The 13,296-nt window shown below is 37.5% G+C and overlaps 1 protein-coding gene across 1 annotated transcript; it reads right to left on the reverse strand.

Moving 5' to 3' along the window:
* Positions 1 to 10,855: 10,855 nt before the first annotated feature.
* Positions 10,856 to 12,851, reverse strand: LOC137186865 (uncharacterized). Its single transcript, XM_067595896.1, has 3 exons — positions 12,737 to 12,851; positions 11,792 to 12,483; positions 10,856 to 10,885 (listed from the first exon to the last, which is right to left on the reverse strand). Exons 1-3 carry the CDS (start codon positions 12,849 to 12,851, stop codon positions 10,856 to 10,858), a joined length of 837 nt encoding a protein of 278 aa, XP_067451997.1.
* Positions 12,852 to 13,296: the final 445 nt, after the last annotated feature.

Consider the following 13,296-nt stretch of genomic DNA (forward strand, 5'->3'; position numbering starts at 1 on the left):
AATTATTTTTTCCAGACAGAAGAGCAGACACAAAGACATGAAAGAACATAGCGGAAGAGCCGCTGGAGAAGCCCAGGACATGACAATCATCATCCTCCCTATCACCTATAATCATCAACACAGCCTACAGGCTATATGTATCATATCCTTCAATGGCAGAGACATTCACAACATTTTGAACACTCCAGAGTTAAAGGATAAGGCTGGAAATATTCTATATTTTGTTACTGTCAATAAATCCCATGAAAAGACCAAAACCAACCATGCGCCAGTCTGTCTGTCAGCACTCAGCCCCAAGCCTATTTGTTCTCATTGAAGACGTAAATCTTTAAAAACAGGTCAAGAATATATATTTTTAGGTCATTCATTTTTTAAAAAGGCTTAATAATTTCTTTAAATAGCTGGGCACTGTAGTTTTTAAGAAACATTACTCAAACAGGAGTTAATAGTGCATTTGTTAGGGACTGTTTTCAGCCACATATTTGGGGCACTAATGAGCATTTCCAGCAGCAGGACAGTGTATGTGGGATTGACTCAAAATGAACTAGTGGTACAAGTGCCCATGTTTATTGTAATGATGTCACCTAGTGTGTAAGGGGCCAAGCTGGCAGACACAAAGAGTCACAGGTAGTTTTCAAAGAGAGGGTTTTATTAAAAATTATTATTAAATTACAAAAGGTGTGTAACAATTGGTCCTTGGGTAAATGGGAAAGTTTGCTGAAACTTGAGTAATCAATTAGTAATTTCCTGATAGCTGTTTAAAATCCCTGGACAGATTTTACGGATGTTGAGTAGCACCTTTTCTGTCCTCAACCACTGTATACAGATAATATAATATATACAGATAATATACAGAAAATAATAAATAAAAAGAAAGTGAAATAAATAAATAAATAAGGCCTAAGAATGATAAAAAATTAATAAAGAAAATTATTCAGCAAGAGTGGCTCGACATGTGTGACTCGAGGCTTAACGTGTTGTACCGGGGGATGCAAAGGGAAAAGCTAATTCAACTTCTCTAAATAAATTATTTAATTTTAACGTTATTCGACATCAACCCTTGATCACAAAGCCATGTTATGTCTCACTGAGGTGTGTCGTCATCTCGGCAGGTAAAGCGTTGTTTGACGCAGCATCACCAGCGGTGTTGCAGTGGAAGAGCCCGTATCAGCTGTGGGCTGCGGCGCATCTCCGTGGATGCAGAGGCGTTGAATGCCGGTAAAGAATCAAGCCGTTTCAGGCTGCTCTGGCAGAGTCCTCAGGCCGGCTTCACTTCTGGGTTGCAGTCTTGCTCTCAGAGAGCAGGTTCAAGCGTTCTTCTTTTTCTTCTTCTTCCTCTTCAAGGGTTTAAATTGCAGATTCAGGCTTTTGGTTGGTTTGTAGTAACTTAAAGTTTAGTCTGACTACGCTCAAGTCTTCAGCGGCGTCTACTTCAAAATAAAATACTGTACGTGTTTACTTCAAATTAAATTACTTTATGTGGAAATACGAGACTTAATATTACTAATAAAACAAAACAAATTAGGTTAACACGGATATATTTGGTTGAAAAACAAATAAAAGAGACGTCTTAAGAGCTTTTTTGAGTTCTTGGAGGCCAGCTCAAAGAGGAATCTCTTTGAGGCTGTTTTTTATGAGTTAGAATAAAACGGGAGGAGTTTGGGTGTGTTGTAAAGGGTTTCGCACCAAATTATTGATGAATAATTTATTAAAAATAAATTATTTTTACATGCAAAAACTCACACTTCAAGTCACTGTTGCCTATTATTTCACATTAAAGCTGTAAACATATTCTTTTCATAATGTCCAAGCATTCATGATATTTCTGATTAATAACAGTCCTGTCAGATTGCATCATACTTGTAAAGCCATTCAAAAACAGTTAAGCAATTTACATGAATCATGATAAGTCAGTTCTTCCAATAACAAACATTAACCTTCATATTAACACGTCACGATGTCTAAGCATACAACCCTCATTAGTTCAACTTTCTCAAACTATTTACACAACTTAAACCATTTACTGAAATAAAGTTTAATACTATAGTGAAAGGAGTTACCTGAAAAAAGAAGTTAGGCAACACTAATGTGATTAGATTACTTTCAGAAACATATTTAAATATAAGTTGACATAATTTACTTCATAATATAAAAGCATTCAACGTGACTTTTGTTTAACAATAAAAGAAACTTTTGACTCAAATCCTTCAAATATTAAATTTACATTCCTATTATTTTAGAAACTTCATTCTTTCAACCAAACTACTTGTCTAATTTAACTACTAAAATATGATTGTTTATGAGGTTAATGGATCACAAGTTAAACACTTAAAATACAAATACATGGTCATTAAACATTCACTAACTCTTCACATAAGGGAATTTAACTCTTGTCAATAGAGGAGCAGTATTGTTACCTGTTAGTATAAAAGGATAATAGAATCTAAGTCTTATATCTCTTTAGTAGATAGTCATACACCTGTGAAAGTTATACTGTTCAACTTGTATTTACATGACAAATAACATGATATAAGTAACATGATGATAAGACATTTAATTTACATGAATTTCAGGTTTGTCTCAGATTTGAAATGGGCTTCACGAAGTCCTCAGGAATGTGGATTAGTTTATGGCTTTGGTGATAAGAGCCTGTCTACCATCTATAAGGTGGGAGTTGTTTTCCTCTGGTCCAAGTGACCTTTAGGGTGATTTCATGCTTTTAGTTCATGTCGTAATTCAATTATCGAAATGGTTTCTAGGAGCTCTTTCTGAGTCTGTTGAGCATGACTAATCAAACCCCCACTTGGAGGGTTACAAAGCTCAGTTCTGCAGGCCAAGGGTGTGCTCTTACAAACTTAGGAATCCAGGGAGTCTGTCTCTTATTTTCCGTAAGAATCAAAGATTAGTTAACAGAATTGAAGAACAAGCGGTTGTCCTCCTACAATGGAAAAAGAACACGATGACATCTGGGGTTATAGGTTGTTTAAAAAAACAATGGAAGATATAACAAAGAACAGTCTGTATCTGTTAGTGCTACATTCTTTATTATAGCCTGTGTGTCCTTTCATACTTAAAACCCTTACATACTGTTCATACTCTTATTATTCACAGTATCCCCTCATAATTAGTCTCTATACCAAATTTCTGAACCAAAAATCTATTTTTCCATTCATAAATATATCATCAATAAATGGGTAATTAATCCTTAATTAGGCTTTCAGAGATCAGAGAGGGTGTATTTTTTAGGTTTACACTTTTGCATTTGCTTTTGGAGAAAAAAACATTCACAATCACTCTATATTCTGGTCCTATGTGACCTAAAACAGGGGAACATAACAGCTATCATGATTTCAATTAATTTTATTGAATGAGAAGAATCATTTTTGAATGATGATTTTTGAGTAAATATGGGTCAAGTTCCACCAAAACCCTGTGTATCAAAATAAAATTGAAATATTTTCATTTTTGTACTGTATATTCTGGGTCACCTTGGGAGAAGACTTAAAATTTCAGGCTCAAAGAAAGTTGTTTAGGGTGTTTTTACTGTGAGTGACTGTTAATGAACTCTCTTGTGGGTTCAGCCCCATTGGTAATCATTGTGATTGAGAACAGATGGCACTTGTTTTTTCCTGATTTAACAGTACCTTTAAAAAGGAGTCATATGGGGCTAGGAGGGAGGTTTTGCCTCACACGTTGCTACCTCTTAATTGCTGTTGAGGGTGAACATCAGATTTAAGCATGCACCTTAACTGTTTTCCTTGTAGATGTCATCTGTATGTTTCAAGCATTTCCCTGGCACGCACTGTTTGCAGTCAGACTGGAACTAGCTGGAGGTAGCGTTAGCTTTACATGAAGAGACTAGAATACTGTGTGTGTGCCAGATGATGACACAAGGGCTGGCTGTTTGCTCATTGTGACTTGCAGCTCTAAGGTATGCCATTCTTTGTTTGTCTTTCGTCTCTAATCATAATTGTTCTCACATTTGGGTAATAATGTACACCTCTCATAATAGGTCATGGTGTTGGCTTCCTGTATGATCTAGTTTGCTGTACTTGGTGACGGTAATGTAGTATAGTCGCCCAGTTGGTGTCTCCTCACGGTTAGGGCTGGGCGATATGACCAAAATCTCATATCCCAATATAGGTAATATCATATTCTGATAACAATACCTATCCCGATATAGCACATTTTAATTCAATAAATAAATAGTTTGTGCGTCCCCTCCGTCTCCCCCCGCCGGCATAAAGCTGCCTAACATGTGTGCTTTTACATAGCATGCTGGTGTTCTCGATTCAGAGGCGTGACGGAGATCAGATTGATCGGAGCAGTAAACTCTGCCATGAGAGAGTACAGTTACAGACTTTTCTGTCGGCTTCCTGACTCATTCTAAACAAGATGAGAGAAAGGGAGAGAGAGAGCAGCTGTGGTCAAGTGAGCTAGAGAGTGAATGAAGAGAGGGAGCTACTGAAGAAAATCACTCAAGTCCTTGTTCAAAGTTTGCTGTGGTGGAAGTGATTTAATAGCATTCCAGAAATGTGGTGAGCTTACTGACACAGAGCTGGTCTGAGACAATAGACTGATGCAGAGCAGAAGGGATGGAAACACTTTATACTGTAAGATCAAACAATTGGTAAAAAGGTCAAATCAGCAGAGATCAAAGGCAGGAGAGACACACAGTTGGCATCATGCTGATCAAGGAGTTGTTCCCAGACATGACTTGTTTTAAAAGTCTCTACCCAAATGTTTATTTTCTTCTTCAGAGCATGATGTGAGAAAGCCGGTGACTCAGCTCAATGAAATGTAATTTTCTTACTGTTACTGAGAAGTTACTTTCTAGAGCACAAACACCCCCACACATATCTGCTCAACCCTGCAGCTGTAAGCTACATTTGGTCTGACGCAACAGCATCAGCTCTCTGTCTAGTCATGCCGGCTTTCCCTTTCACCTACGCAGTTGCTCTGTGACTACCTCCATAACAGGGGTGTAAAAGGGGTCATAGAGAGCGGTGGAGAAATAAAAGAGTGTACATAAATTTGGTAAATAACATAAATAAATACAATCTCTACTGTGGGCTGAGCCCTTCATGTGTGTGCAGCGCAGCAGAGACAGACAGCGGTGGAGAGTTGACGACAACTAAAATTGTTACATTACTGTAAGTGCAATAAAAACTTTGCAAGTAAAAAGCCAAGAAGAGTAATTTATCAATGTAATCTGTGCAAAAGATTGACAGACTCAGAATAACAAATATATTGCCGTAAACAGTGTGATTTGCGTCACAACAAAATAAACGATAGAGCATAATATGAAACGATAGATACTTTTCTCTCTTCACACGATATATATTGTCATATCGCACAGCCCTACTCACAGTTGTAAATATTACGTTTTTAACAATGTGTTCTTTTGCCCTATTAGGACAAGCCCTGCTGCCACTCCTGTTTTTGTCCTTAGTTAGTTCTTCACCTAATTTCCCCATCTTTTGGGTATCTTTTCTTTCAGTAGTTTGTATTTGAGTTTGTTAATTTGTTATTCGAAAGGCTTGTCTTGCTGGCCTCCTTATTTTTGGTTATTGTTGATGTACAATTCTTGACTCTTTTGAAACCTAAATTTATTCTGTTTTTGAAATTTTAAATTCACTTCTCTGCTCCTTTTCTTTATCAAAGAACTTGTGTATCTGTTGGGTATTCTCTAGGTGAAATTCCCAGAGTGGTGTTGAGTTCTTGTAGTCTGGGATTCTTTCCTAAGGGCCCTGGTTACATAAAGAAAGGGGCTGTGTGAATTTAGACATGTAGCACAGCAGTGGTCCCGTGATATTTTCAAGTCAATATCATTTAAGCCTTACAAGCTTGAAGATTTGAAGATAGAAGACAGAGTGAGTAACTGTGTGTGTAGTTAACACCAACTCTCTGAAAACATTAATAGCCCCACCCTAACTGCATGTGCCAAATAGCGCTGGTCTTTGTGAATGAGACAGTTTTTCCCTGTTCACACAGGGGAGGAGAAGTGTTGAAATTTCTTGTGTAAGTTTTTCCACTGCACCAAGCAGTAAAATAAAGTTTGGATGGTCTGCAGCTGTTCATCCTGTGCTTGTATACCAATTAAATATAGTGAAACATCAAATACCGTGCATCAATGACAATTACTGTTATCCTATGATCTGAGACTGTGACTATCACAAAATCAAAGGCAAGTTACAAAGTAAAAGCTACTTGGAAGGCTACTATGTACGTGAGCCTCTCAAGTGTCTCATGGAGGATACAACAAACATTTATTATGGTTATTACCGGTTGTAAATATGGTACTTATGGTTATTTTTCATTTATTTGTGAAGGTTTGTTATCGAAAATTTGCAGCTGAACAAAGCAAATACAAATACAAATAACACAAGCACAGGAATACAGAAGGGAAACACAGAGCAAACAGAAAACCAAAAACCGAGAAAACACAGTAAGAAAGCTTTAAATGCCAGCAGGCCAAATGTAAACAAAAAAATACTGTGCCACAGAGCCAAGTGGGCTACAAGATAATCTGAGAAACATGTTCATTCAAAGTCCAAAACACAGATCAGATCAGATGGAATCTGAATTGCTTGATAGCACTAAACTCGAGGGGTGTACTTAATCAACTCATGACTCTCTACCTCATTTAGAACTAGAAATGCATTTAATGCATTTCCTGCAGTAAATGTGCATGAAGGCTGAGAACTGGAATAAATCGCAAAGCATGGCTGAACTCTTGTCTAAACACTTGTCTAACATCCCCATCTGTACAAATAGAATTTGATTACCATGACATGTTACATTTAAGAGATTTGGTAGTTAATAAGTAGTATGCACTGCCACTGTGAAGGCCATAGAATATGATTCACATCGTTTTCATACTCATCAAACCATTCAGTGACCCCTCGTGCCCTGTGAATGGGGGCATTGTCATTGAAATGGAAACATATACACTTATGTTATTGTCTTAAGATTATGTTACACTGCCTTATAGTCAAAAGCTCATTGTAAAACTTTATGATCTCTGCTTCCCGTGTGAAAATGTAGATAAGAATTTGGCCTTCAACTCCTAATTCTCAGCAGAGACAGAAAGAAATTCCCTAGAGATACGGTGAATTAATTAAAAATAACTGTTAGGGTGATGAATATGGGATGATTGTGATGCATGTGGCTGTATATGCAAGTACCAACACTGAACTTCATTCAATATCTCTTCAGCCTAGCAGACGGGGAGATCTGGACTTGCAAATATGTATTCTGGATATTGCAATAAAACTCTGAAAGACAACTTGCTCTCTGTGAATTCATCTTAAATTTCCACTACAGTCATCCAGGAAGAAACCACTCCCATCAAGGTAGAAATGTTTCATCATAGGATAACGGTGATCACTCAGAACAACTTTGTATTGATTAGCAGTGACCCTTCCCTCTAAGGCGACAAGTGGACCCAAACCATGCCAGCAAAATGCCCCCCATAGCATAACAGAGCCACCAGATCCCCTCACTGTAGGGGTCAAGCATTCAGACCTTGACCAGTTTTTCCTTTAATTTGTCACCTGTCTGTATACACAAAAGCACATTTACACACATATTCTTTCTGTAGCTCACACACAAAGATCACAGTTAAACCTATACTGAGAATGTTTAGGTAACATGTTGAACAACAAGACACAAACATATGTTTTTACTTAAAAGTACAAGTTTTTGCCTTTGTTAAATTGATGGCATTAATAAAGTTCAAAACTATCTCAAATTTGTTTGATTTTGTGTCATTTTTATATCAGTATTTAATGGTAACACTATTTACCCATAGATCGTTCAATTTACCCCATCCCCATGCTCATTTTACCCCTACCTTGGAGTAAGTTGTGCCATAGGGCTAACTTTTTTTGATGGGTCATTGTTCTAAAACCATAATAATTAGATAACTTGTTTTAATTTCCATGGGTACACAACAACCTGAGGTATATATAGTAACTATTATTTGAAAAAAAAATACACTTTCATTTTGCAGTAAAATCATCAAATGTAAAAAGTGACTCATGTTACCCCGTTCTCTCCTATATGTTAACAAAACCCGTGACTGTAGTCGACTTTGTGACTTTGTGCTGACTCTGGTACAAAGTGGTTCCAGCAGCAGCAGCTAGAGCTGCAAGTTCTTCATGGCAAATTAAAAATTGAATCTTCAAACTGAGAGAATGTCAGTGGTAACCAAATCTTACTGCGACGTTTGTCAGTGTGATTGAATAATTGTTGATACAACTTAACTTTCATCCACTTATCTCAGTTAGTTATACATTTTAGCAACTGATGAGATGATTTTGAGCTAATTATTCAACTTAAGTTCAGTTAATTCACATTTTTAAGGCAGCAGGGGAACTGACTACTGTTGGTACTACTACTGCTAATATACTAACATACTGCTGTTGCATTATAAAACACTGAATGGTTTAGGGCCAAAATATATTTCTGATCTTCTGCTACATTATGAACCATCCACACCTCTCAGGTTGTCTGGGACAGGTCTGCTTTCTGTCTACAGAGTCAAAACTAAACATGGAGAAGCAGCGTTCAGTTTTTATGCTCCACATACCTGGAACAAACTCCCAGAAAACTACAAGTGTGCTGCAACTCAGTTCTGTTAAATCAAAGTTGAAGACTTTTCTGTTTGCCGCTGCCTTTGAATAAATCAAATAATGATTCATTTCTTACACTGTGAATATTAATTTGTGTTGCCTTTCACAGAGGCCTAGTCATGTCAGTCAGAGTTTTCCATTGTGACTATCACAAAATCAAAGGCAATCAACAAAGTGAAAGCAACTTGTAAGGCTACTATGTATGTCAGCCTCTCACCCATCCCACCACAACTTGGTCTCATTTTTCCAAAAAGCAAACACAAGTGTCTCACTGAGGGTAAACATTTATTATGGTCATTACTGGTTTTTCCATTTATTTGGAAAGGTTGTCATCGAAAATTTGCAGCTGAACAAAGCAAACTAAACAAAGGACTGAACTTAAAATAAACAAAGGACTGAACTTAAAATAAACAAAGGACTGAACTTAAAAACCGAGACTTAAATACAAATAACACAAGCACAGGAATACAGACGGGAAACACAGAGCAAACAGAAAACCAAAAACCGAGAAAACCCAGTTCACTCAAAGTCCAAAACACAGATCTGTTTCATTACTCAAAAACTGTTAACTAACCACTTAGAATCTGAATTGCTTGATAGCACTAAACCTGAGGGGTGTACTACGAAGTGAGATGTGTGGGTTAGTGAGGTATGTTGAGCCTAAAGTCAGGGTTTTCAATGTCACAAAGGTGGCTCTCTTTTAACCTGGCTAGATCACCATGGTAACTTATGCTGCAAACTTAACCTAGTCTGGAGCAGGTTATGTTCCGATTTTTGGTTTAAATCGGCTATAAAAAGCGTCGCCCCTTCACTAACCAGTTGATTTGCTGCCAAGTCCGTTTAACACTGCTGCTACTGCAGCCATTACTACACAGATTAGAAAATTGATTAGTCTTTTCTCATACTTACTATTATTTTGATATGTCTTACTGTAAATTTGTAACAGTGCAATGGGTGTTTGTCAAGCCAGCCCACGCAAAGAAAGCCTGGGTATGTTGAACTTGCTTCGTAGTACACCCCTCTGGCAGCTCAGTGAAACCAGCCTGAAACAAATTCACAAAACAATCTGGTAATTTAACAAACATTCTCATGTGAAAGGGTGGTCCTTAAATATAATCTGGATCTTATCTGTCCTTCTACCACTCAATCCAGTCTTAAACAGGCATAAAAGCCAGAGGGCATCTGGTGAACTGATGGAGGGACACAGAGCCAGACTGGGAAAGAACCATAACACAATCAACCAGTGGCTTGTCTGTTGGGGCAAATGCCAAGGGGCTCCAGTCCACTCTTTTAATAAGGGACAGTTTAAACAGTTTAAACTAATTTGTCTGACAACAGAGGAAATGGATAACATTAGATATTAATCTAGACATCATAATTCCTAGTTCCTATAAATTTATAAACCAGCAAATATATTTCAACTTCAAATACAATTATTGTCTTAACATGCAAATCACTTAATTTATACAGCAAATAATGCATCAAATTTCAGGCTGTATCTAATTAACAGAATTTATTTTACAAGACGCCAATGCTGAAAGTACCATTATCTGAAAACAGTGTTATTTTTATAGATTTATTTTATATTTTTGTTATTTAAAAACTTTTTCAAACAAAGTCAGTTTAGTTCTAAAGAAAACAAAACCTCTAAACCTTTAACTGTAACTGGCCTCTGCAAACCTTCTACTGAGAAACATACAAAGTACACGTATAGTAATATAATTCACTGCTACTGCAACAAAACATATTCATACAGTCACACAGCAGTGCCAGAATGAGTTTTAAAGTGAGGAGATAAGATAGATAACGTAATATTCATCATTTCAGCCATAACCCTGATGTAATCTACACACCAGCGTTTGCAATGCAGCGTGTCTAAAGAATAAAATATCCCAATGTCTCATAAAAAGGGAGAATACTGAGTCATAACTGACCAGTCGGATATGTCAGTAATTCTGTGGAATGTGGAAGCCTGGCGCCAGATGCATGAAATTCTGTATGACTAAATAGGAAATATAGCATTAAATATAGCCCCAGTCAAACCACCCATTAAGTGGGGGGGCTGGGGATCCCCTTCTAGGACAATTTTAGTCACAAAATTTTAGTGCATGTGAACAACAAACTAATGAGCCAACAACTGCTTAGTGCAATGTAATGTTATGAACCTCAAATAAAACCAAAGTTACATATCGTTAAGGAGGGAGACGACACAACTGCTACTACTTTGGCACCAATGCTACTCTCTCCACCTTCAAAAAGAAAAGGCAAGAGCACATCATATTTTTAACGTACCATTGTAATACAGTTAACCACTCTCTCCACCTATTCAAAGATCAGACAAAGAGCACAATAGCCTACTCAGTTTACTGATATACACCCATCAGAAGTTTGAGTACACCTCTTTAAAACTTTTTTTTTTTTCAATTGACTCTGGCAGACGACAGAGCAATTTATCTCACAATATTTAAGAGGAGCTATATAAATCAAAATGATAAAAATGTCAAAACAAACCCAAACTCAGAACATATAAATTTTCTTACATGCAAGCATTAATAATTCATGCAATGTTTATAATCAAAAAATCCATAATAAACAAAATTTAACATCAATCCTGAACCTGTTGCCTCACATAAGAGACATATTTTGGTCACAGGTCTTTCTATTACATTTGTCTTTGTTTTGAGACGTACAGAACATACCAGACGTACAAGACCTTTTCTATCAGGGAATATTTTTAGTATTTTTCCAAGTACCCATGATTCTCAGGGTGCTGTAGAATCTACAACTACAACAATATCTCCAGGCATGAAACTTCTTTTTTCCTTTGTCCATTTTTGTCGTTCTTGCAGCAATGGAAGATACTCATGAACCCATCTTTTCCAGAAGAGATTTGCAATATATTGTATTTGCTTCCATCTTTTTCTCGCATATAGATCAGTTTTTGCAAAAAGTCCTGGTGGTAGAATTGGTTTTCCTTTCATTAGAGGTAAGTGATTGGGTGTCAATGGCTCAAGGTCATTTGGATCCTTAGATAGTGTGGTAATGGGGTGATCATTCAGCATCACCTCTACTTCACACAGTACTGTTTGAAGACTTTCATCATCTACACTTTGCTGGTGGAGGACAGAATTCAAAACATTTCTGATCATCCGTACTCTGTTTGCAACAAAGGTTTGAAATCTTTTGTCTTCATTTTTTATGTACTTTAGAACTGATGTACTGTCAGTCCAGAAGTTTGATGGCTTCAAAGGTAGCTCAAGCTCTGACTGAAGCATTTTGTCAACTTGGACAGCAACAACAGCAGCTGTGAGTTCCAGATGGGGTATGGTAACATGCTTCAGTGGAGCTACTCTGGCTTTTCCAAACAAGAAAGTGACATGAACCATATTCTTAATGTTCTGCATTCGTAAGTATGTAACTGTACCATAACCATTCTCACTAGCATCAGAGAAGTGACACATCTGAGCACTTGAGATCTTCCCAAAGTCTTCAGGCTTGATACACCTGTTAATCTTGAAATCTGCCAGTTTCTCAAGATCTGTTTGCCACTTGTTCCACTTCTGCTGGTAAGATGGAGGTATTAAATCATCCCAGTTGTACTTCTTCCTACATAAATCCTGCAACAACAGTTTGGCAGGTAGAAGGAGAGGTGCCACGAGCCTCAGTGGATCGTAGATAGAACTGATAACAGACAACATTCCCTGTTTAGTGTGAGGTTGCTCCTTGACTTTCAGTTTGAATTTGAAGGTTTCTGTCTCAATGCACCATTGCAAGCCTAAAGCTCTCTCCAATGGCAGTTTATATCTGTCCAGATCCAGTTCACACAAGTTCTTTGATTTGTGTTCGTCTGGAATGCTTTGAAGGACTTACGACTGTTACTGATCCATTTTGTGAGACTGAAACCTCCTCTGCTGCAGACAACATCACAGCATCGTTCTCAGAAGGCAGACTTTTCAGAAGATCATCCATATAGAAGTTCCTGTTGACTGTTTCAATCACTTCTACTGGAAATTTTGATTTGTTATCCTCAGCAGTTTTTCTAAGCGCAAAACAGGCACAGCTGGGAGAAGATGCAGCACCAAATAAATGGACTGTCATACAATGCTCTGCAAGATCCAGATCCAGGTCACCTTCAGGCCACCATAAGAACCTCAAGAAGTCAACATGTTCTTCTGCCACCTTAACTTGGTGGAACATGGCCTGTATGTCCACCATTATTGCTATAGGCTCCTGTCTAAACCACATAAGGACTCCTACCAATGAGCTGGTCAAGTTTGGGCCTTGCAGAAGGTGATTGTTGAGAGAGACATCTTTGAACTCTGCTCCACAGTCAAAGACAACTCGCAAGGTTCCTTTCCTTGGATGGTATACTCCATGATGAGGTATATACCACACTTTACCTTTTAGTGATTCCAGTTGATGTTGTGGCACTCACTCAGCATAGCCTTTGCTAATTACATCAGTAAGAAAGGTGGTATACTCATCATGAAAACTTGGATTTTTCTGAATTTTACTTTTCAGCCCATGAATACGTTGCTTAGCAACACACAGGTTGTTTGGCATGGTGACATTTTCCTTTTTGAAAGGCAGTTTGATGGTATAGTGCCCCTCTTTAAGCTGCACAGAGCTTTGCACAATTTCAGCAAATTTCTTCTCCTCT

This window comes from Thunnus thynnus, chromosome 7 (genome assembly GCF_963924715.1).
Source record: "Thunnus thynnus chromosome 7, fThuThy2.1, whole genome shotgun sequence".
Lineage (NCBI taxonomy): Eukaryota > Metazoa > Chordata > Actinopteri > Scombriformes > Scombridae > Thunnus > Thunnus thynnus.